The sequence below is a fragment of the Phymastichus coffea genome, unplaced genomic scaffold (genome assembly GCF_024137745.1).
Source record: "Phymastichus coffea isolate CEN01 unplaced genomic scaffold, Cenicafe_Pcof_1.1 PCOF00015, whole genome shotgun sequence".
Taxonomy (NCBI): Eukaryota; Metazoa; Arthropoda; class Insecta; order Hymenoptera; family Eulophidae; genus Phymastichus; species Phymastichus coffea.
This window is the reverse complement of record NW_026706826.1, coordinates 6,255,762-6,282,052: the sequence shown is the minus strand read 5'-3', so window position 1 is coordinate 6,282,052 and position 26,291 is coordinate 6,255,762. Positions and strand designations below refer to the sequence as shown.

The 26,291-nt window shown below is 38.5% G+C and overlaps 1 protein-coding gene across 8 annotated transcripts in view; it reads left to right on the top strand.

Annotated features, from left to right (window-relative positions):
* The window catches only part of LOC131675033 (latrophilin Cirl-like), a 795,927-nt gene that overhangs the window by 120,048 nt on the left and 649,588 nt on the right, over positions 1-26,291 (top strand). For all 8 annotated transcript variants that reach the window (XM_058953848.1, XM_058953849.1, XM_058953854.1 and 5 more), the window contains one exon: positions 9,567-9,692. In XM_058953848.1, the coding sequence (XP_058809831.1) occupies positions 9,596-9,692 (97 nt within the window). In that variant the 5' untranslated portion in view covers positions 9,567-9,595. The remainder of the gene's footprint in view (positions 1-9,566; positions 9,693-26,291) is intronic.

Sequence of the window (26,291 nt, the reverse complement as noted above, 5' to 3'; positions counted from 1 at the left end):
TTCTTTTAATACTATAAAAAGTGGTGATAAAAGTTTCCCGGATGCTGATATAGTTGGCTGAATTGTATAACTGTGCGTTGTCGATGAAACCGACTGTACTAGACATTGCAACTGCTTTTCTCAACTGCTAATGTTCTTCCCGAGTGCATTTCTAATTGGAAACCACTCTGATCTGAATTATAAAAGTTTGCAATGCCGATTTCTGATATACATGATTTAACATCAGCTACAAAAGCATCAGCATTAGTTTGTAGTTCTTCTTTACTTTCTAATGTTTTTTTGGTGATAAATTTATTTATTTTTCTAGATACTATTCTATGAGCTTTTTTAAAATTTAGTAACCAATTTTGAGAAGCCTTAAATCTTTTATCTTCATGGCCAACAATTTTTTGAGCTTGCAAAGCCCATTTCCGTATATCTCGATCATGCGCTATCGTACCAGCTGCAGTAGCGGCTTTTAAATTATCAAACGTGTATTGGCAAATTTGCGCAATTTTTTCTCGGTAAGTTCCATTTTTATTAATTGTTTTCGACCAACGTTTAAGTTGACTTATAGATGAAACTTTTTTGAATCTATGTTTTACAGTATCCAGTTTTAAGTTTTTGTTTTTTCCGCTCCTCCAAAATTCTACCCCTCTTTGTTTATAATCAAATATGATTTCTTCATCATCATTTGTGCACTGATTTGTTGGTGCAAAATCTGGATCTGGAAAGTGATGTTGATCTTCATCTTCGATTATTTTAGCATCAGTATCTTTATAATCTTCATGAAAATCTAACGTCTCTTCAACAATCATATCAATATCATTAAACTCATAGACGGCATCTATGAATATTTCTTTCAACTTTTCTGACAATTTCATTTCTTTGAAATTAATCTCGCTATCTGGTATTTGTAAACTTTGAAAATATACTAATAACAAATTGACTACGTTCAAAGGATTGATCTTCATGTTTTAATCTAAAACAAAATCAAGATATAAATACTCTTTTTTGCAGTTGAATAATTTTACGAAAGACAAAAGTAAACCTAGTCTATAGATAGAATTCGATCATACGTTTTTAACAGTTATATTTCACATGTTTACAAATCAAAATATTTGAATAAAATTATATATGATAAGTCATATAAATACTTACGTAGTAGATAAAAATTTTTCTTCTTGTTATGTACTATATTTTCGTGTTCGGGAAATTTGTATGTAAATTTAGAAATAAGTTTATTTATGAACCCAGCACTATAAAAAAACTTTAACTTTTTAAATACTTGACTTTTCTTCAACTACTATGAATAATGAAATATGTATCGAATGTCTTATTATCGTAAGGGGCGTAGATTTGATATAACTTATCTTCTTCGAGCCATTGATAAGACAAAATTGTAAATAAGATAAAGTGTACAGCAAAGTAAAGTACTAACGAAAAGTTAACTAAACCACAAGTAAAAATTGAAAAAAGTAAACAGTTTATAAGTATAGGAATTGAGACTATAATAATTATTTATAACTATTAATATAATCAATTACTTGTTATAATTTCTTTTCTCATTGACAAATTGTAAATAACTAAAAAATAAATAATAACTATATTAAACTTTCACTTTTGAAATTAATAATTTTTAACTGTTATTACTTGTTATTTTTCTTTATTACGAATTAACTTTACGATTAAAAAATAATAACTATTATTATTACTCTTTTATACACAGCTATATAATACAATGCAAATATTAAAAAAAAACTGATACTATAACTGTTATTATTACTTTCGAAATAACAGAATAGTTAATAATTATTTATAATTTATTTTAGTCTCAAATCTTATATTTATAAGCCGTTATTAATTATTTTTATCTTTTTTGTATTTATAATGAAAAGAAAATAATTATTATTACATAAAATTTGTAATACATGGGACATATTGTTATGCAACATGAATGTTATTCAAGAAATACATTTATTTTTCGCTATTTATATAAGGTTAGCCCGCATGTGGTTCGGTAAGGGTGGTTTATAAGGGTGGGGGTTAGGTAGGTTAGGGATAGGTGGATAAGAGGTATGTTATACAGCTGGGATAACTCGCTTATGGTGTAAAATTCAATTATTTCAAGAAATAACAAACGACTAAAGTTGCTTTTCACAGAATTAGGTGGGTTAGCCTGCATGTGGTTTGGTAAGGGTGGTTTATGGGGGTTTGGTGAGTTAGAGGCAGGTTGGTTAGTTGAGGTAACTCGCTCATACATAGGATTAAATTATTTCAAGAAATAACAAACGACTAAACTTGTTTATCCCAGGGTTAGGTGAATTAACCTGCTGATAGTTTGACGGGGGTGGTTCCTAGGGGGTGAATCACCCCTTAAATATATTTTTTTTAAATCCGGAAACACGTCAATTTGATTTTAGTATTTTCTCATTATCAGTGCGATTTTTAAATCACTCGAGCTGATTTACTACTATATAACATGTCGTAAAACAGTACAAAAAATAGTGTATTTACCTCTATTAAAAAGGGGGTTGCAACCATTCGTTATAAATGTTATATCCTTAAAAGCGCCTTTATATAAGAAATTTTTTAACGTTGAGTTTACTGAAAAATATTCATTTGATGCTGAGAAATATTAAAAAACCTGATTTTAGGGTACGATTTTCAGGGTGGATTTCACCCCCTAAAAGCCCTTATGGGCCGATAAAAAAACACGTATCTAATTTTTTTTCAAGTACTACAACATATCCCAAAATCATTCAAATCGGTAATGTCGGATTGGGTTGGTTCCCTTGTAAGAAATCATATATTTTAACATATATATATATTCTTCATCTATTGTCCCTTCCTCATCGATCTTAATAAAGGCTTATAGGTGCGACTAAGATATTGTATATCCTCTTTTCTATTTACAGTGTTTTCATGTAAAGCGATGTATAACATTTCGGATATTCTGCGTTTCTTATAATTCTTTCCATAAACCCATATCTTAGCTTTGTCCCAGTCAAATTCGAGAGAGAAAGTTCTTCTATGTGTAGCTACTACTGTATCTGAGTCAATGTTTTTTTTGTGTTCTTTTAATCTACTTTTTAAGGATCGCTTACTTTCACCTATGTAGACCGCTGAACATTGTTTGTAGAGAAAACTGTAGACAATACTAGTGATGTCTAATAAATCAGATTTGTCTTTTCCTAAACGAATGAACTCTTGTAATGGTTTTTGTAATAAAGGGATTGGAGTAATGTCATGTTTTTTTAACACAACAGAACATTTTTTTAAGGTATTGTAATTGTTTGGAATAGCGACTATAGGTAGTTTTTGATTTATTAATTTTTTAGAATTATTCTTCCCTTTTTTATATTTACTAATCCGTTTATAAATAAAAATGACTTATGATAAACAAAATATCCGCAGTAAAATAACGAGAATATTGGAAACAGCTAATCAAAACGTAAAACATATATCTATTGAACAAAAAGAAATCCACAAAAAATTTTCTGAAAATGTATCCAGACATTATGCTGACAAACGCAAAGGTAATATGACAGTAGTTATGTCGAAAAAATAATATTTAGAAAAAATGAATACTTTATTATTATATGATAATTTCTTTTATATCAAATTTAAATCAAACCTGAAAAAATTACAAGGAGACTTAAAAATGTATTTAAAAGATTGGAATGATAATGGTTTTCTGAATAAATATTTGCATAATAATGATTTGACTCAAACCGACACTTCTATAGCAAAATGCTCTCGATTACCAAAAATACATAAAGAAAACGTGCCACTACAACTAATAATTTCATCAATTAATAGCCTTACTCACAAATTAGCAAAATTCTTATATAGTGCTCTTAAAACAGTTATAAATAAACCTAACTCTCACATTTTAAACAGTGGACAGTTAAAACAGAAATTGAAAGATATTTTTATTCCAAACGATCACGTTTAAATATCATTAGATGTAAGTTCCTTATTCACGAACATATCTTGTGAGTGAGTCTTGGAGGGATTGGACAAACGTTATGAACAAATTAAAAATTGTGAGATTCCAATGGAAGAGATTCGGAGAGGTATAAAATTTTTATTTAATAACACATATTTTCTGTTCAATAAAATTTATTATAAACACATATTTGGATACCCGATAGGCTCCCCTATTTCTCCTTTATTAGCTGATATTGTAATCGAAGACTTAGAGAAAAACTGCCTGAACGTGTTGTGAATAAATATCAAATTAATCTTATTTTCTACTATAAATATGTTGATGATACTTTGATGTGCGTTCCGAAAGATAAAATTGATTTAGTTATCGAGACGCTCAATTCTTATCATAATAGATTAAAATTTACGTTTGAAATTAAAATGAATAATTTTATTCCATTTCTCAACTTAAAATTGATCAGAAATAATAATAAATTGGAATTTGACTGGTTTAGAAAAACAACACAAACAGACAGAATTTTGAATTTTACTCAAAACATACAATTCATCAAAACGTTCATATAGTATCAAATTTCGTTGACCGGGTGTTTTTACTTGCTGATAATAAATTTCGTTCATGCAATTTAAAAATAGTTATCCATCTGAATGTTTAAAAAAACACATACCCAAACGGATTAGCAAATATAAAAAAGGGAAGAATAACACAGCTCCACAAAAAAAATGAAAGTCGAGTGTCAGAAACCAAACCTACCCTACCCTATGTTTTTCGGGTCGCTGAACACGAATCCGAAGTCCGTTTCACCCCATCAGGTCCTGATTCCCCATAAACTCAAAGTTTAACTCCAAAAACCACTAAAATCGTGATCTATGTAATTCTCAAGCATATTTACCCACAGAACAATATAATTAATCAATACACAAACCATAAGCCCTCAAACTCTGAGACCCTGTGTCGCCGTAACCTCAAAACCCGGGACCCCCGTAACGCCATAACCCCTTAACCCCCATGAACTCGTTTTACAGGCATTCCGGAAAAAAAATTCCGGAAACCAAAACCTACTTACCCTATGTTTTTGGGGCCGCTGAATACGAATCCGAGGACCGTTTCACCCCATCACATCAGGACCTTCCATAACCTCGAAAATCAACCCCAAAACCCTATAACTCGTGACTATGTAATTATCAAGAATATTCATCCACGTGACACACGAATGAATCACAAACCATACGCCCTGAACTCCTTAGACCCCGTAAAACCGTTACCTATAAACCCAGTATACCCCCGTTATGCCATAACCCCGTGACGCCCATAAACTCGTTTTACAGGCATTTCCCGACAATATGAATATTAAGTTTCAGTGACTCGGTTACTGTATAACCTTATAGCTCGCTTTGTAACAAAGAATTGAGTCTCAAACACTGCGAGGTTGAAATATGCGCGCTACTCTTTGAAGCGTAGTAATATTTATCAGCTCAAAATCTGAAAACTCCCCAACTTTATCATTTTCCAGAGCCGCAAACCCAAAAATCGAAGAACGATCTGAAACGTTCAAGCCTAATCAGCAACAGAGATCTTCAACGCGAGGTTGCAACAGATATTTGCGTCTCCAACGCTAAACTAATGTCCTGTATCTTATTATGTGAGGAACTTTATTAGTTTATGATAAGCGAGAAATATATTCTTTTCTCATGTGTTTAATGTGTCTCGATATAATACCCACATTCAGCCGAGCCCAGGAACGACGACGTGGACATAGCAGGATTCCGTTCCCTTTGGGGTGCTTTATTTTTGTGAGTTCCCCTCGCCTCTCACAGTCGGGGTACTTTATTTTCGTGAGTTCCCCTTGCCTCTCACAAATAGAAATATGAATATAAATTAATAAAAACAAATGTAAGTAGAATAAAAGTAAAGTTTTTCATTCTGTTTTGCATCTTTTATGATATCTCACTTGCTTACTCTCGAAGGATCGACGAAGTGAACGTCGCTTATGAGTTTGGCTATCCACTTGAACATCTCGTTTCAAATTCCAAAAGTAATCTGCCATCATATTTACTCCCCGAACTCCTTGGTATCTTTTTTCCATATCTTTGATATCCTGGTGGAATCTTTCTCCTTGCTCTTCACTAAAGTCGCCCAATTTATCTGGAAAGAAATTAATATGAGAATCTAAAAAATGTAATTTAACGCTCATGTTGCAGTCTAGACTTTCAAAATTGTGAATAAGATCACTCACCAGTTCCTTATAATTTGGACTTTTCATATTTCCGAAGAAATTTGTTGAGACGTTGTAAAAACTTGTCCATGCAGCTTTCTCTGTATTCGTCATATGATTTATGAACAATGAATCGTTGAAAAGTTTCCGGATTTGTGGACCATCAAATACACCTGCCTCCAATTTTGCATCACTTAGTTTGTTCATTTTTTGTGCAATATACTTGAAACAGTCTCCTGATTTATCAAGAGCTCTTACAAACTGTTTCATAAGCCCGAGTTTTAAATGTAAAGGTGGTATTATGATTTTCGATGGATGTACAAGCGGTTGATTCGTAACATTCACGGATCCTGGTTTTAACGACAATCGTTCGGGCCAATGTTTCACCTTGTAGTGACTATTACGAGCTCTACTATCAAAAAGGCAAAGGAAACAAGGGAATTTTACATTACCACTTTGCATCCCCAAAATAATCCCAATGATTTTTAAGTCACCACAAATCTGCCACTCATGCTCCGAATATTTAATTTTGTTCAAAAGATTCTGAGCATTTTCGTAATTTTCTTTGAGAACTGTGGAATGAGCGATTGGTATTGGAGCAAAGACATTTGTATTATGGAGGAGGACTGCCTTCAAACTACGGAGTGATGAGTCGATAAAAAGGCGCCAATCTTTTGGCCTGTAAAAATCAGCTTTTAAACTGTTTATAAGACCAGCGACATCGTTACAATATACTAAATGTTCAAATTCGTCATGAGTAAAAAACTGTCTTAGTTCGCTTTCGCGATTTCTGTATATCGTTATTTTAGTACCTTGTTCTAAAAGATTCTTTTCTTTTAACCTAGAAGCTAAAAGTTCATGTGCCTCTTTTGATAAACCCAATTCTCGGCCCAAATCATTTAGCTCATCTTGACTGAATTGTTGTGGAACTTTAGTCGTTTTACAGACGTCATCGCTCAAACTAGATTCTTCGTTCGATTCTTCATCTTCTTCAGTGCCACTGGTACTCACGTTATTTTCATCTTGTTCTACCATCGCTTCTTTACTAACGTTGTTTGATTCCATGGGGCGACAGTATGGGGTTTCCAGGAAGGTAGCAGGCGAAACATTTGATGGGTACCTATACTTTATTTTAGAATTATTTTTCGAATTAAATCCCTTGGTTTCCGTTAAACAGAAAAAACAATCATCTCTTGATTCTGGTTTGCCCCATACGACTGGTGATTTGAATTTTGAATTTGATTTGGCCTTAGTTCTGTGGCACGTAAGTAACATTTTGTGACAATAAGCGCATACAATGTGAGGGACCCAGTCTTCATTTTGATTCGACATATTACGATCGAAGCAATAGAGGTATGAACTCTGAATAGCATCTGTTATGGTTTTCCGACAGCTTGGTACGACGAAAAGACCGCACACATAACAGAAATTGTTTACTTTGTTGGGATTGTCGTGAACATGTATCGATACTTTCGTCTTCGTCGATGCTGGTGCACCGACCTTTTTGGAATTGCGGTTGCTTGATGACGACGCCTGCGGGCCCGCTTTCGCACCCTGACCAGCCGCTGATACTGGGGTTTCCAATCCCTGCATCGTAACTTTACTACGTGTGTTTGCCATGACGGCTCAGACGCCGTTATCCAGGGTCTCTGCCGGATGGCGAAACAACTCCGTTGCCCACCGTCAACCACGTGGAGGTGCCCTGGATTGCAAACACGCGTAGAAAATTACTAGATTTGTCTCACTATCAATTCGTTTACGCCAGCTTCCCGACATTCGATTTCAGATTCCGACATTTGGATCAATTGGTCGTGGGCTTCATTTTTGAGTTTATGGGAAATCCTGATCTGATGGGGTAAAACGAGCACAAGATTCGTGTTTAGCGACCCGAAAACTATGGGGTAAGTAGGTTTTGGTTTCCGGAATTTTTTTTCCGGAATGCCTGTAAAACGAGTTCATGGGGGTTAAGGGGTTATGGCGTTACGGGGGTCCTGGGTTTTGAAGTTACGGCGACACAGGATCTTATGCTTTGAGGGCTTATGGTATGTGTATTGATTGATTATATTGTTATGTGGGTAAATATGCTTGAGAATTACATAGATCACGATTTAAGTGGTTTTTAGGGTTGAACTTTGAGGTTATGGGAAATCAGGACCTGATGGGGTGAAACGGACTTCGGATTCGTATTCAGCGACCCGAAAAACATAGGGTAGGGTGGGTTTGGTTTCTGACACTCGACTTTCATTTTTTTTTGTGGAGCTGTGTAATTCTAAAAAATTAATAAATCAAAAACTACCTACAGTCGCTATTCCAAATAATTGCAACATCTTTAAAAAATGTTCTTCTGTGTTAAAAAAACATGACATTATTCCAATCCCTTATTTACAAAAACCATTACAAGAGTTCATTCGTTTAGAAAAAGACAATTCTGATTTATTAGACAGCACCGATATTGTCTACAGTTTTAACTGTAAACAATTTTCAGCGGTTTACATAGGTGAAAGTAAGTGATCCTTAAAAAGTAGATTAAAAGAACACAAAAAAAACATTAACTCAGATACAGTAGTAGCTACACATAGAAGAATTTTCTCTCTCGAATTTGACTGGGACAAAGCTAAGATATTGGATTATGAAAAGAATTATAAGAATCGCAAAATATCCGTAATGTTACGCATCGCTTTACATAAAAACACTTTAAATAGAAAAGAAGATATACAATATCTTAGTCATATCTATAAGCCTTTATTAAGGTCGATGAGGAAGGGATGATAGATTAAGAATATATATATATATATATATCTGTTGAAATACTTGATTTCTTACTGTATTGTAACATGACTGGCTACGATCTATTCGTTTTAGCGTATAATATGTAATTTGGCTACGAGAGAAATCAGGTACACTTACGAACATATAATTACATGCCATTAAAATTACATTTGTAACTTTATTGTTAATAATTTGTTGTTTTTCTGTTAATAAAGCCTGAAGAGGTCAGCAAATGTGCTGACGAAACGTTGCTGAATATAATTAAAAAGAAGAGAATTTCCAGTTCTTACTATTTCCCTTTTTTCCATTATTACAAATTTTATCATTTAAGTAAAATTTCTTGCTCGTTTTGAGTTTAAAGCTCTTATATAAAAGCAAAATTAACCTTGAAAATCACATTCCACTGTAAGTTGGAGGTTATTATTAGTTGGCTGTTTCTGAAATATACAACTTTTATCTGAAAAATTTGTTTAATACTTAAAAAAATTTTGAATTATTTTACTATTTGAGTTAAAATGTGAAACTGCATATAATTAGTTATAATATACTGCATCCGTGACTAATGTAACATATGTTAAATATATGAAATGCATAGTTTAATTTTGTAGTGTAATAAATTGCGAACATTCATTTCAATTAATAAAATTATTCCAGATACGCAGCTGAATGCTTTGGATTTAACGATGGAATCTCGAAGAAGCAGATGGAAATATGTTATTCGAGAACTGATTTTAGTAACATTCTACGTCAATGCCGTATCCGTTTTTGCTCGAAATATCGGTAAGTATATAAACCTAATTAATTTCTAGTTACTTATTGTGATGAAATAGACCTATATATCTATATTTTATTAAATATGCAATTTTGATTTTGTCTTATTTGATTATTTTACGTACTTCCTCATTATTCACTCCAACCAATCTCTAAGCATCAATTAAAATTCTAATTTTTCGGCCTTCCGTAATATACATTATAGTAAGTGGTGGCTTATTTTTGAATACTTCTTCAGTATATCGGGAAAACGTTAGAAAATTAAAATCATACTGTACTCAGTAGTAGCGAAACCAACTTTCTCTAGTTTTTTATGTACGGTTATCGTTTGATATTTCATACAGTCAATAATATAATAATAATAATATATTTAATGACATGGAATTCATCAATTTTGTTTTAAGTTAATATATTTTTTAACTATACATAGACCATCACGTGTGTACAGGTTTGGATCAAAACGTTGATAAGGGGATGAGTTATCAACTGTTCAAACAATATGCGATGGTTTTTTATTATTTCGATTTGTCGGAGACTAATAAAGATAGGCATGATTTTTTTAAAGACCCGGAATGACCTTTTCTTTCTGACGAAAACGTCGGTTTTAACCGACCGGCTCTCTCTCTCTCTCTCTCTCTCTCTCATTCCGGGCGCTTTGTGGCATCTATATGTTGGAGCGTTTATCCGCACAATACTGCGAAAACCAGCGGATTATCTCATGGTCATTTTGTCTTAGTCATTTTTCATTTGTAAACTATTTACGTTGTTTAGTGCGTAGAGACTCGTACGAATAATGTCACGCGGCGTGTGAGCTTATCCACACGCTCCCTCTTGACTTTGTACAATAGTTGTAAGGTACTTTATAAAATAAAAATGACTGTGATGAGTAACCTATATCTATTCATTTAACAATTTTTTTTTTGAATCCAACAATCTTTACGTGACTTTAGACGACAATGCCCAATATTGCAAACACGCCTTCCAGTACTTTAATAAATAAAATTTGTAACGATTGTTGCCCGGGCAAATGATTTTCTATGTATTTCAACCATAGAAAAGCAATTATGAAAAAAAATAAGAAGCAAATAAGAAACCGTTATAAAAATTAAATGCCTGGTATTAGAGAAAATACAGCACCGAAATAAGCGAATCGCGCGCTAGACGCTTGGTTGCTCGTACGGTACATGTCGAACATTGTACGCGTTAAACGTCTTTAATAAATGAATAATTTCATATTCTATCACTCTCTTACAATTATCATTTCTTAATATAATATAGAACGGATGATCTATGTTAAGGGTCTAATCGGGTGATGTGGAAAAAAAGTGCCCCCAACGATTACGAAAATCTGTTTCGACCACTTTGTTAGGTATGTATGGAAGTCTTTATTCCTAGATTTCAGACCCCTAAGCCCGCATGAGACAAAATGTAATGCCATTTGGTATTGTTCGGTTTTTTATCGATATCTCGGTCAATTTTTGAGTAAGGAACATTTTTTTGTATAGATTTTAAGCTGTACAAAATGATTAGATTGAAAAAATCTTTGGTGCCAAATTTAAATTTTTATAGCGGTATAAAATCTTCAAAAAATTTTTTCTCGAAAACAAAAACCGACCCATCTCTGGGAAAAATATATCTTATATATTTTTACTTCAAAATATTGCTGAATTTGTTCAGTTTTTTAAGAGTGGCGGAACATACTCAACAAAAAAAATAACAACCATTTGAAAACGTAGCTTTTATTTTCTATCGCTTTTTAGATATATTATTTAGTAAAAATAATTGCACCATCCTATTCTACAGGAAAAATACATCGAAAACATGTATCACATTTTTCGTTAATGACATTGTATCATGAGATATCAAGGATACAACTTGCTATCTTATGCACTAGCACGAAAGGACAAAAGGTGTAACTTCAATCATGTATTTATAATGACTCATAATAATCATAATTACTGTACATGTAATTACTACATATGTCCTCAATGTATTTTTTTACATAGAATACGACAGTATAGGCAGCTTTATTTGTGAACGCTTATCTGGAAACCGTTAAAAACAAAAAACAACTTGAAAACATAGATTTTAGATAATTTTTAGGCGATTCTGCATTTTTAACGCGTGACAAGCAATTTTCACGATAAAACTTGTAACGGAGATAAGCGGCCGTTCCCGTCTGGTTAGCTTGCGACCAACCGCACAAATTATTTATTTGGGGATTCGGGAAGCAAAACACGTTTCCACGACTGAATAATGCGTCGAGCAAAACCATGTTAAATGCACGGACCAGAAGTCGGGATGAGGAGTGATACAGCGGCGAATAAACACAATATCGGATTAACACACTAATCCTTTAATTGTCAACAATCGACTACAAGATGACGATCTCACGCCGGTGTACTACGAGCGGCACAATAACAAACGCGAGCGCGAAGGTGAATCGGGGCTGATCTGCCTACCGATTCCCTTTTTAAAACTAAATATTACAATGAATGCTCGATAAATAATTTCCGCCGTTATTTCGTCAACGGGATAACCGGCAGATCTGCCACGCTACCCACCCATCAGCTGGTGCCCAAACATGCAAGAGAGACCTCGACCCTCAGCCTCTCTGACGGCTAGAACTCTTCGCAGTTTGACATCACTGGTGTGCTCCTGGCTAACCGCCTCGCTGGTGTTTTTGTCGTCGCTGTTTGTCCTCTCCCTAATTCTCTCGTTCGCTCTACCAAGATTGCTGCCTCAACTTGTTAGGTTCATCGTTGTTGTTGTTGCTGCTTCTGCTGCAGTTGTCGTTATTTCCACTGTCCTTTGGTTGCTCGGTTTCTGCAGCAGCGAACTGGCGCCGGCGGAACATCACCTTGCTCCAGTAATCCATATCACTGGGGCGGTGTCCCGCAGCCGTATACGCGTCGTATTCCGCGTATACGGCTCGTTGGAGGGTATTGAGAGTGGTCCAGCCTTCTTCGACCTCCCTCAAACCCTCCACTGTCTCCTCCCAGGTTCGTTCGCCAGGCGAGGATGCTTGGCTAGTGAACCTGTGGTGCCAGGTCGCATCGGTGGAGACTTCCTCTATCTGATTGTGAGCGCCCGTGGAGGTCGGTGGGACCGTCATGGGAATTGCTCCCGCTTTTGCTCTGCCGGCGGGAGCAATTCCCGTGAGCGATGCCGCCTCCTTGCGCACTACGCCCTGCACCGTTGATGGGCGCTGGGGCTCTTCGTCCGTGATTTCTTCGATTACTACGGATGATAAGCTCTCGTGAGCTCGCATCCGTGTTCGCTCCTCTTCTTCCTTTTTCTCGCCGAGGAGATGCAGGGCGGCGTGCACGACTCCCTCGACGGCGGGACCTAGGTCCAGTTTGATGAGGGCGGTTACCGCTTCCTCCAACTACTCGTACGAAAACTTCATCCTGTAACAGTTCTACATGTCAATATCGGTAACCCCTTTCCTCACGTATCGAAGGTGGGCGCCTGTTCGGCTGCCCAGGCAGGACCTTCGTCGCTGGGATTGAAGGTGGGGTCCTTTGCGTCGGTCTCCCAGGCCCTTCGTTCGCAGGGCCTCATGCATCAATGGTCGGTGTTCTCGGTGGTCTGCCCCTCTTCCTTTTCCCGACGACGGGAGGGGAGATACGTGGATTTTGTCGGTATGAGGGGGTTCGGGTGGTTAGCGCGTTCTTGCGAGGTCTTCTTCGTGGGCGCTTTACCGCATTAGTTGAAGGGGTGATTATTAGGATCTTATCAGGGGGATTGGAAGGGGTGTGACGAGGGTGGCTCGAAGTTGTCGCGTTATAATTCCGGGGTGTTTTATCCGTAGTAATGGCGCGCCCGTTTCCGCGTGTTGTCGCATCGTTCGCAGTAGGCGGGATGTTCGTCACCTCGGTTCCCTTGGTGCTATGGGTATTGTCGTTATCTCGCTGGCGGGTTTCATCTTCCGGCACGGTATCCTCCTGTCCATAGTAGGGTTTGAGATCTTTGGCGTGGACCAATTCCGCGACCTCTTCCTGCTAGTTGGCAAGGCGGTACGAGTTGACTCCGAGTACTTTCGTGACAATAAAGGGACCTACGAATTTTGGCGCTAGCTTTGCGGAAATACCCTGCGTCGCACTGGAGAATACGCGATTTTTCTTCTATACCTAGTCCCCTTCTTTAAAATCGGGGGTTCTGTGTTTGGCGTTATAATATTTCGCCTGCCTCAGGGACTCGTCCGAAGCGATTTCACAAGCTTGTTAAATAACGAATCGGTTATTCTTCATATGCTCGCTCCATTATCCCATTCGGAGCAAACCTTCTTCTCGGGCCGCAAGCTCGTCCATTTGCCTGCGAAGGGTGTTCGGTGCTTCCGGTTGCCTACCGTAGTTGAGCATGGCAGGGCTGGTTCCCGTGGAACTGTGGACAGCAGTGTTCAACGCGAACGTGAGTTCAGGTAACACTCGGTCCCATTCTTTGTGATTCCCGCGCAGGTACGAGGTTATCATCGTCTTCAGAGTTCTGTTAACTCTTTCGGTAGGGTTAGTCTGTGGGGTATAGGTCGGCGTAAAGGTCCGTTTTATCCCTTGGTCTCTCAGGTACCCGTCTACCAGCTGATTACGGAATTCGGTGCCATTATCGGACAGGAAGACCTTAGGCGCACCGAAGCGCAGGATCACTCGTTCCCGGAGTTCCTTCGCGATCGTCTTACCATTGGCACTACGTATAAGTATGCACTCGACCCATCGCGTGAATAAGTCGATGAACACTAATACGTATTCGTGCCCTCGAGGGCTTCTTGGATAGGGTCCGGCGATGTCGCCCGCTACCACTTGTCAAGGTGTGGACAACATCTGATCTGTGAACAATCCCTCATGAGTCCGCGCGGCAATCGCTGTTCGACCTTACACTCCTGACAAACCTGACACTTTTGGACGTAACCTTTAATGTCCAAGTACATCCCTGGCCAATAGTAGGATTGGGCGATGCGGGCGAAGGTCTTCTCACGTCCCAAATGTCCCGCGGTCTCAAGGTCGTGGTTCTCGAACAGGACCGCCTTTCGGTCTTCCGGCGGTACGACAAGCTACCAAGTGTTCTCGTACCCATCTTCGCCTTGGTAGTCACAGCTCGGCTTTTGGTGATACACCACTTTGCCAACTATTTTCCAGTCCGGGTAGTCTTCTAGGTTGTCCTCGACGCGCCGGAACTGTTCCGCGTGACAGGCTTTGTCCCCTGTCTTCGGCTGGTCCATTGCACTAACTTCAGCCTTCGTGAGCTCAAAAGCGCGTGATAACGCATCGGGCAATACGTTGTCGGCCCCTTTTCGATACTCGGTCTCGAAGGCACGGTCTTGGAGTTGCAAGGCCCATCGGGCTGGACGTCCTATTAGGTTCTTCAGGTTGTATAGCCATTTCAGACTGTTATGGTCCGTTACCACCTTGAATCGGTACGCCTCTATGTATGGGCGTAACTTCTGTATAGCCCATACGACCACCAAACACTCGCGCTCCGTGGCAGAGTAATTTTGCTCCGCCGGGTTAAGGACTCTGCTAGCGTACTCAATGATCCGTTCTCCGTCTCCTACTCTTTGAATTAGGACGGCACAGTTTTCCGTAGCGCTAGCATCTGTTTCCAACACGTACTGCCCGTCGGGTTCCGGTAACCCAAGGCATGGTGCGGATATCATGAGTGCCTTAAGTTTAGCGAAGGCTTGTTCTTGGTCTGATCCCCACACGTATTCGCATTTATTCCCCGTTAATTTCGTTAACGGTTGAGCGTGTGTAGCGAAGTCACTCAAGAATCGTCGGTACCATGGAGCAACCCCAAGGAAGGTACGCAGCTGTCGCACGTTTCCTGGTCGCGGGTACTCCACGATAGAGCTCACCTTTTCAGAGTCTGGTCTGATACCCTCGCGGTTAATCAACAAACCTAGATATTTAGCCTCAGTCTTGCAGAAGACGCTCTTCTCTCGATTAATCGAGAGTCCGGCTCGACATAATCTATCCGATACGATCTTAAGATGTTGCAGGTGATCTTCGAATTTGGACGATACTACGATGATATCATCTAAATAGGCGAAGGCGAAATCGCCAAGCTCAGGTCCGATCACGCTATCTATTAACCGTTGGAAGGTGGCGCCGACGTACGAGAGACCGAATGGCATTCGTACGAACTGGAAATACCCCAATCCGGGCACGGTAAAGGCAGTGATAGGTCGAGATTCGGGTTTGAGTGGTATTTGGTGATACGCACGCACAGGTCGAGTGTAGAGATATAGCGTGCGTTTCGTAAGCGCCTCAATATATCTTGCATAAACGGTAGGGGATACGCGTTTGGCTCGGTGACCTTGTTGACCTTCCTGAAGTCTATACAGAATTGATACGAGCCATCCTTCTTGCGTATCATAACCACTGGGCTCGACCAGCCGCTGTCCGCTGTCTCGATCACCCCTTGGTCTAACATCTCCCTTACCAATCTATGCATCTCTTGCTCGACCTTGTGTGACACTGGATAGTAGCGCTGCTTGATCGGTTTCGTATCACCGACCCGAATTTCGTGTTCAATGCCTCGCACATCCCAGTCCCACGGGGGCCTCCGATAAGGCCTCACCGATGGTCCTCTGCAATATCGCCTGTTGAAAGGCTGTTACCTCGGCTAGTCCGATCGTAGCTAATCTCGGACCAGCCTTTAAACTAGCTACCTCTAGCTTCATCTTGGTTTGTGATTTCTTGATCAGTAACGTATCATCGTCAGGGTCAAGTACTGCTCTAAACAATTTAACGAAATTCACTCCTAAGATACATTCATCGACTAGGGTTGGGAATATAGCTACCCTCGTCGGCATCGTCACGTCCCCTACGGTGAACGGCAACACGGAGTGACCAACAATTGTCAACTTACGGCCATCTGGTAGTCCTGCCGTACCCGCGTGGGTGGTATCCAACCTGATGCCTATCACAGACTATTTGCAGAGCATTACTACCCATTGCTGTGGTGAAAGCTCCCGGATCATAGAGAGCCCGTATCTGGAAGTCTCCTATTTTCACCGGTAGCCACCAGCGCTTTTCCTGTTCCGGGGAATATAGCGAAACAGATTCGGCGGCTCCACAACCTTGCTCTTTGCACACCATACCGCTAGCCACTGTGCTCTCGCGTGGTAAAGTGACGCCACTTATCGTTGGAACCACCTCGGTTCGGACTATCGGAGTTTCCATGGGGTTACCCTTTGACGGTTTATCTGCCGTTACCCGCGCCCCCTAGGGCGTGTGCGATCCATTCGTCACCACCTCGGCCGATCTAGGGTCTTGGGCTTTACTAACTTCAATACCCCTTTTCTCCTCGTCCACGTTACCTCCGCGTTCACCATTGATGCCACCAGGGGAATTCCCGCTCTCACCGCTCAACACGCTCGCTACTATCAGTACTGACTGTGTTTGCGAAGTCCGCGAGATCTCGTTTACGGGGTTTGTCTTAGGGGATGAAGGAGTGGGGTCAACCCCATCTAACCACTCCTTTCCTCGTTCCCCTTGTTACATTGGGGACAGTACTTTTTGCTGTACCCCAGCAACCCGCACTCGATGCACTTGAGTGGCTTGGAGAAGTCTCTCTCCCGTCTTCGAGGAGCTTCCGGCTTCTTAGTGCGGTCCTCCGAGGTCAGGTTTTTTCCGGCGAAGTTGTGCTTCATCCCTACCGATATCTCTTTGAGAGATAATAGCACTTGGCTCAGTAAGTCAGCGGGTGGAGCCTTCTTCTCGCCATCAACTGCCTCTAGGCTCGGACTAGGTGTCGCCCCCGAGGTCGTCGGTGTCTAGATGACTTGGTGCGTCACCTTCTCGAGCACTTTTTCCATACGGTCAAACCTGTCGCTGACCTCCGGCTTATCGCTGGACATCGATGCCACTTTGCCCTTGCTTCCATCGGTGCGAGGGTGGTACGCTAACTCCGGGTACAAGGTTTATTGTTGATCAGGTACCACCCGTTCTGCCTTTCTTTGGTGCAAGCTGTTCTGTGCCGCCGTGGCCAGCGCATTCAGAGTTCGTATGGAGCTCACTTCGGATCTCTGCATCTGGCCCTGAATATCCGGGAGAAGGTTGGCGTGCAGCAGGTCCAATTGGCAATCAGGCGTCATTTGGGGGTTTAGCCGTTTCACTCACACACACACACGCGCGCGCGCGCACACACACATTAGGCCCATCATGTTGGCGACGTAAACATTAACGGGTTCATAAGGGCCCTGATATCGGCTCTGAACTTCCCTCATAAGACGCAAAAATTTAGACTTTACTGGCCGACAATAGGCTCAACAAAGGGCATTTAATGTTGTGTTTATCGAAAGATTCTTTGCTCGCCATTGCGCAATATAATGATCCTGCTTATCAGGCGCACTAACTGTTTGTTTGCACTGCTGTATTAGTTAGTATCTAAAATATTATAACGAGCGTAGTCACCAATAAGCGCAGCTGGCAATATTTGAAAAATACATTTACGTTAAGACAACACGATATCAAAGAAAACTATTGATTTGAGTTTCTTTTGTTTGAATGTTGCCGGTGTTAGTTTTCCCCGGGCCAACGAGTACGATATTGTTGATCTGCGGCAACTTTGAAAACCTATTGGTGTTTACGCTATTGCTAAGAGTCGTTCGGTCGCACTCGCACGCGCTTACAACGACTGTTTACAAATTATCGTCGCGGCGGGCCTTCGCAAGCTAACTAATAGAGAGGCGATGTTTATTATGTGGCTTTTAACTCAAAGTGTGCACAACAACACTTTGATTGCCAGCTAAATTTCTGGTTGACTGAGCGCAAGGTCAATGTTTAGAACCGACGTTCTAAACAATCATAAACGCTGTAGGTTCTTTTACGTTGGGCGCCATGTAACGGGGTTGATATCCGTCTATTTACTTATGCGCGCGTTCGCCTCGAAGAGCGCGCGGGATTGTCTAAACGTTTAAACTCGTCAACCGGAGAGCAGGAGGGAAAGTGCGTTAGTCAGCGAACCTTCTACCAGCGAGAAATAATAACTCCAAAATTACAGTCAATATCACATGCGAGATCGTTTATTTTCTCTTATCTCTACAATACGTTCAGCCCGCGTGTTTATGTTTACAAGGTGCTCGCGCGTCAATAACATGCAGTGTCGGATCGCTCGCCGCTCTTTGTTCACCGAGTTAATACATGCACGCTTCTTACTGAGTACGGGGAATTAGTTATTAGCAATCATACAGCAATCGCGATATTAAGCTGGCCAGCTTACCTTATTAACGGTCGCACAGGCAACAAGCGAGATAGAAAACACCCGCGCAGCGCACGCTAGTCTCTGGGAAACGTTTATCTGCTGGCGAGGTGTCTGGCGCTTTTTGGTTTCGCCCTCGAGAGCGAAACTCTCCACTTGTACACGTTCTCACACACTCGCTCTCGCCACGCCAAGGCACAGTTCCTCTCCCTCAACTCATCAGCTCGTCTCGGCACCCGTCAAAACTCGGAAAAACTGTCTTTTGGTTGCTCACTGCAGCTAGGCACTCTGATTCTAATCCTCGACTGGTTCATTTGTATTCGCGCGCGTTCCACCCATCTCGTGCCGAATTCCCTCGTTACATTTTTTCCCAACCGGCAGGTGCTGCCCTCGCAGGCAGCCGCGTGGTTGGGCTGCTAGCGCTAATGGGACTTTTACCGTCACACTAGATAGAAAGTATCATATTCGCAATTGATAGGAAAACATCTATAGATTATCGTACGATAGCCAGAAATATGTTGATAAGATTTTGGTTAAGAATGTAAATAGTGCTTTTATTTAGTCAGCTTGTAAAAAAGTTGATATATCTGGAAAAGGCCATCTTTTTTTTTGGCTCATATTTTTTTAACACATTCTTGGTTCTAATACCTTCAAATGTATACAAGTCCGGTTTCCGGTTTCTGCTTTTTTATGAAGATAAAAAAAATTGTTATTAAACACAGAGATTAGAAATAAAACCAGAAAAAGAAAGAGTATTAAAAAATCCTCGACATCTGTTAATATACGTCGATTTTACTGAATATTTGTCAGTTTATCTTGAAAAATTCCGTTCAAGATAACCACTGGGTTAACAAGCAGGTTTCAATTCTTAATGTACTTTGTTATGTAGGAGATATGGTGAAAAATTTTGTCGTTTTCAGTAATGATATGAAACATGATTATCATTATGTTTTATTGGAAATGCAAAAAATAATTGAAATGGTTAAGAGTATACTCAACAAAAGACGACATTGTACTTGAAACAACAACCATATTATCTGATGATGCTGCAGATCATTTTAAAAATCGTTTCCAGTTGTATGAGTTTAAAAAGGCAAGAGTGATTAAAAAATGGATTTTTTCTGAAACTGGTCATGGAAAAGGTACCGTCAATTGTTTAGGCTGCTTAGTAAAGCATTATGCTTCGGTCCATAATTTGCCTTGTTCTGAGATTCACTCAATTAAAAATGCCGAGGGCTTCGTTCATCATGTTTAGAAATATATTTCATCGATACAATTAATACTTATAAACTCAGAAGAGATCGAAAATTTTTGTAACAATAAAATAGAGGAGAGGAATGTTGCCATGAAGTTTGATGGTATACAGCAATGTCATATGTGGAAGTCTGAGCTATTTGAAGGGGAAATCAAATGTTATATCGCTAGAACTACCGTACATGAATGAATAGAAATAAAGAAAATGGAAAAGAATAATAGAAGTGACTAAAAGGAAAAGTAAAATGTAGGAAAATTCGTCAAAAAAGAGTCGATATAATAACATACGCCACATTAAGGCAAAAGTTGTTTTCAAACAAAGTTAAAAAAACTAATAACAAAAAAAACCTAATGTGGCGTATGTTATATATATATATATATATATATATATATATATATTGGGTTGGCAACTAAGTAATTACGGATTTTTTTTAGAAAATCAAAGACAATTTTTTCATGGTCGTAAATAACTTTATTCTGTAATGTATTGCCCATTTTGATCAATGACCTTTTGCCATCTTTCAGGCAGCATCATAATCCCACGTTCATAAAACTTCCGGTTTTTATTAGCAAATAACTGAATCAAGTATGATTTGACATCTTCATTATTGAATTTTTTACCATTCAAGGAGTTTTGTAAAGATCGAAACAAAAAGTAATCATATGTACAAAAAGTAATCATGATGGAATACAACACTTTTTCGATTTGTCAATTCGGGCCGCTTTTCTTCAAATGCATTCTTTAATTTCGTTAGTTGTTCAATGTAGACATCAGAATTGATCGTTAGGTTGGGTGGTTAGAGTTCAAAGTAGACAATTCCTTTGTAATCCCACCAATCCGATAACAAAACCTTCTTTTGATGAATATCAGCTTTTGATGTTATTTGAGTTGGTTCACTTGGCCGGCTCCACGTTCTTTCCATCTTGATATTGTTGTAAACAACCCAACCCATTTTTCATAACCACTTATTAGTCGTTTTAAAAATGGATCACTTTCATTACGTTTCTTTAGCAAATCGCAGCTGTTAATTCGTCGCGTTAAATGCGTTTTTTTTAGTTGGTGAGGAAGCCATTTCTTGAGTTTTTGGACATAGCCAAATTGTTTTAAGTGATTTTCAATGCATGTATGTGATACATGAAGCTTCTCTGCAATCTCACGTGTTGTACTGTGATGATTTGATTAAGGCGCCATCAACTTCAACTGGACAACCAGAGCGTTTTTCATCTTTGAGTGAAAAATCACTAGAACGAAATTTGGCAAACCAATTTTGACACTGCCGTTCTAAGGCTTCGTCACCATAAGCAGCACATAACTTTTTATGAGCTTGCGATACGTTTTTCCCTTTGCGGAAATAAAAAAGTAAAATATGTCGAAAATGTTCCTTTTGATTTTCCATTTTTGAACGAAGGCCAAACGAAAACTACGCAACCGATCAAAAAACTTTTTTCACTGATTAACAGCTGAATTACCAACTATCAAATAACAAAATGTGTTTTACATTTTTACTACGTCTGCAAACCTAAAAATTCAACTGAAGCCATCTATGAGTGAAATCTCCAATTACTTAGTTGCCAACCCAATATACAGGGTGTCAATTAAGTCCCGGGACGCCTGAATATTTTCTGAAGTACTTCAGTTCTGAAAAAGGTCAAGGTCATTCCTTTAGTAACTTTCAACGCGGAATCCGATGGTGACCTTGGATTTGACCTTGAGATTGACCTTCAAGGTTATTTCAAGGTCAACTTTGTTTTTTTAAATGGGAACCCCTATTTTTGACAACGGCAATCGAAAGAGCGGAAAATTTTACGTCCAAAACGGTATTTTTAAATTTTTTTTCATGGGCTTGAGAAGGTCGATTTAAGATCAAATGCTTGCAAAACTGCCTAAAAGCATTTTTTTAATTTTTAAGATATCGAAAAATGACCTCTACAAAATTTGTTCAGAACAGAGTGGGCCACCGAATGCACCAAAAACCTTTGACCTTTAACCTCATTTTGAAGGTCATTTCAAGGTCGAAGTGTTTTTTGTAATGGAAACCCCTATTTTTGACCCCGGATTCGCATATAGCGCGAAATCAGAAAGAAACATTCAAAACGCAGTGAGTGGAAAAAACTTATTCGGCAAAAAAACTGTACCTATGTCTCTGCTTGCTCCTCATTTAAAACAACTTGACTTTCGGTTTGGATAACCCGTTACTTTATTATTCAAACAATCAAAGGTCAAAGATAAGGTCACTGTAACATGCTCTCAGTAGAATTTAATAAATTTAGCCCGAAACATTTTGTAAATGTTTCGCGAATAATATTGGATCTAAATTTCACATGACCTTAGCGATGAACGTCGTGGATCAATCGAAACTCAACATAATACCTTATCCAAACGTCGGATTTCGCGCTATGTGCGAATCCGGGGTCAAAAAGAGGGGTTTCCATTACAAAAAACACTTCGACCTTGAAATGACCTTCAAAATGAGGTTAAAGGTCAAAGGTTTTTGGTGCATTGGGTGGCCCACTCTATTCTGAACAAATTTTGTAGAGGTCATTTTTCGATATCTTAAAAATTAAAAAAACGCTTTTAGGCAGTTTTTCAAGCATTTGACCTTAAATCGACCTTCTCTAGGCCATGAAAAAAAATTTAAAAATACCGTTTTGGACGTAAAATTTCCCGCTCTTTCCGAATCCGGGGTCAAAAATGGGGGTTCCTATTTAAAAAAACAAAGTTGACCTTGAAATGACCTTGAACATGACCTCCAAGGTCAAATCCAAGGTCATAGAAACATGGCCCCCTCAAAGTTGAGTAACTTTTGTCTGAAACTTTTTTCGATAAAACACACTCCAATCTAGATATCTGAGTGGATCACTTAAAATGGGCCACCCTGTATATTTCTTCATTGAACTTTTCCTGAACAAACACCGATTATACATTTACAGGTTCAATTACAAATTTCTGTAACGTTTGATCTTATCCTAGATTATATATCTAAAGTTCGGACTCTAAGATATATTTAGAATCGCGTTTCTGAGAACAAGCAAGAAGTTGACACGTAAACGTACTTTGAAATAGCAATTGTTTCGATCTACGTAGTGCGTTACTTCGACGGGCCATTTGAAATACGAATAAATATTGTTGCATCTATTGAGGAAAGGCCCGATCGCACTGGAACAAATACTTAGGCCAATTTCTAGACGTTATTAATTTTATTAGGGGAATATCTCTTCCTGAGGCTATTGCCTAAGTTTACTTTTTCTTTATAATAGAGAGGGTCTTATGAGTTGAGCACTGAGATTAGCATATAGGAAAGGAAATAGTAGGGCTAACCACTGAGTAATGAAATTAGACCTCAGGAAATAGTCGAGTCATTATTCCAAACAATACTCGCGTTACTAAGCAAGGTAGGATTGTCCGTCTTTCTTGCCTCAGCGATGAGTGAATTTATACTCGCGAAAGAGGCTCCTTTTTACGCTTGCTAGCCCCCACAATGCTATTTTTTATATTTGTACAAATTTTGAACAGGTTTGATTGCGAAATGACGCCCTCGAAATCAAAAGTTTATAACTTAAAAAATTAAATCGTAGATGACGAATTTTTTAGTATAAGTCGTTTTTCAATAAAAAATCGCCTCTTAAAGTTATAAGCGATTAATGTTAGATAAGTGAATAACACAAAATTTACAATAAATTTATAGGGAATTTTCACATAAAAAATCGCTCGTGAAAGAGAACATTATCTAAAATTAAAGTTACCAATTTAACAAACGGTTTTTGAATAATAATTAAATAATGAATTCGCAAATTATTTCTTTTGACATTATAAAATTAACAAACGGATGACAATCGTTATCAGTAATTTTACGTGTATGTACAGTTGAATCGCTATTTCGCAACGTGAATTTAATTGTTTAAATAAATTATAAATTTTTTATTTATTGATAATACTATTAAAGATCAGTTATCAAAATGTCAAATTGTTGCTTCTCATTCTTAAGGTACTAGGATCGCCGTTATATACGAGGTCTGTCCGGAAAATATCGGGCCTACCTTTATATTTTCGTGCTAGCATTATTCTTTATCATCTGGTGGGTGGCATCCTACAAAGTAATCCCCACTTGATTGAATAACGCGGTTCCATCGATGTTTCCACTTTTGAAACAGTCCTGGAACTCACTTTTAGGGATAGCCTTAAGTACACTCGTCGCATTGTTTTCAACCGTTGTTTTGTCATCGAATCGGTGTCCTTTGAGTGGTTTAATTAGTTTTGGAAACAGCCAAAAGTCACAAGGGACTATGTCAGGACTGTATGGAGGTTGTCGAAGCAATGCAATATTGTGTTTGCTCAAAAACTGCTGCACAAGATTGGACGAATGCGCTGGCGCATTATCGTGTTGGAGAAGCCAGTCACCACTTTCCCAAAAGTGCGGTCGTATTCTTCTTACTGCATCACGCAAACGTTTTAAAATTTGAACGTAGTATTCTTTATTGATTGTCTGACTTGTTGATGCATATTCGTGATATACAACACCTTCACAATCGAAAAAAACAATCCACATTGACTTAACATTGCTCCGACTTTGACGAGCTTTTTTTGGTCTTGGCGATTCAGAATGCTTCCACTGTGAAGATTGTTGTTTTATTTCATGATCATAACCATAAACCCATAATTCATCACCTGTAATAACTGTTCTAAGCACATTATCATCATTATTGACCATTTCCAGATTGTCCAGAGCGATTTATAAGCGAATGTTCTTCTGCTTTGCTGTGAGCAATTTTGGTATGAATTTCCCACACACGTTTCATTCCTAAATTTTCGGTTAAAATTTCTGAAATGATAGTTTTTGGTATCGCAAGGTCTTCTTCTAGTTCTCACACAGTCGTACGACGATCTTGTTCGATTGCAAGTCGCACCCGCTCAATATTATCTGCGGTTTTTGTCGTCGAAGGTCGGCCGGAACAAGAATCACTATCAACAGAAGTGCGACCATCCTTGAACCATTTATACCACTCTTTTATTCGTGTTTTGCTCATACACTCGGTTCCGAAAGCCTTTTGCATCATTTCAATAGTTTCCGAACTCGTTTTTCCGAGTTGAAAGCAAAATTTGATGCAAATTCGTTGATCATGTTTTTTCAGTCATTTTTGACAATATGAAATCCGACAAACGCGAAAAAGGCACTGTAAACAAAGACACGCTGCGCATGAACCATACGTCCGGCAGGTGTCAGTAAGTAACTAATAAAATCGTGAGGCTTTACTGTTGATGTTTCTGTCCGGTAGAGGTCGCTCGAACACTATGGCGCGAAGATATAAACATAGGCCCGATACTTTCCGAACCGACCTCGTATATCCAAACTCGTTCATATTTATTTATTGCAAAATTACTAACGATGTTTAATTGCAAATTAAATTAAGTTAACAAACACGTAGTAAATAATTTATAATACCTTGAGATTCGAGATTAGCCCATTGAAATTGACTGAAAGTTTGCTTTAGTTCGTTAAAAAAATTTTCAAATTATTGATTTTGCATCATAAACAATAAATTTCCCACGCGCGTGACGTCACGCTTCTAAAATGGTCTTGATTTTCGACGAACTGCCCTAACACATTTATGCGTACATGTGAATTAGCGCCTTAGTTCTGATACCGCTTTTCTTCAGTTTTCTTATGTATGACGGGTTGCTATTTCGCAATGAGAAACGAAAGAAAAAATCAAATCAGACTGGACCATTACATTTCATTAAATGTGAAAATATTTGTATTTTATGTTTTATTTCTATAAAAAAGCAAAAACTGGAAACCGGACTCGTATACATTTGAAGGTATTGGAACGAGGAATGTTAAAAAAAGATGTCTTTCGAGATATTTAAACTTGTTTACAATATGCACTTTTTCAAAAATGTGCATAATCTTCCAAGAAACGCACTTATACACATTTTTAATTACATATAGGGTTTACATTGTATTATAACATGAAAAAGGTTTTATCTGATTGTGACTAATAATAAACGAATAGCAGAGATTCATAATTAGTTTTTCAAAATTCAGTTTTCATTTCCCATTTTACAAGAACATTTTCAACATGCATAATTAGTGCAGCTATGCATTTGATGAAGAAAAGAAAATATACGTGTCTCTTTATTTTTATGTAATGTCA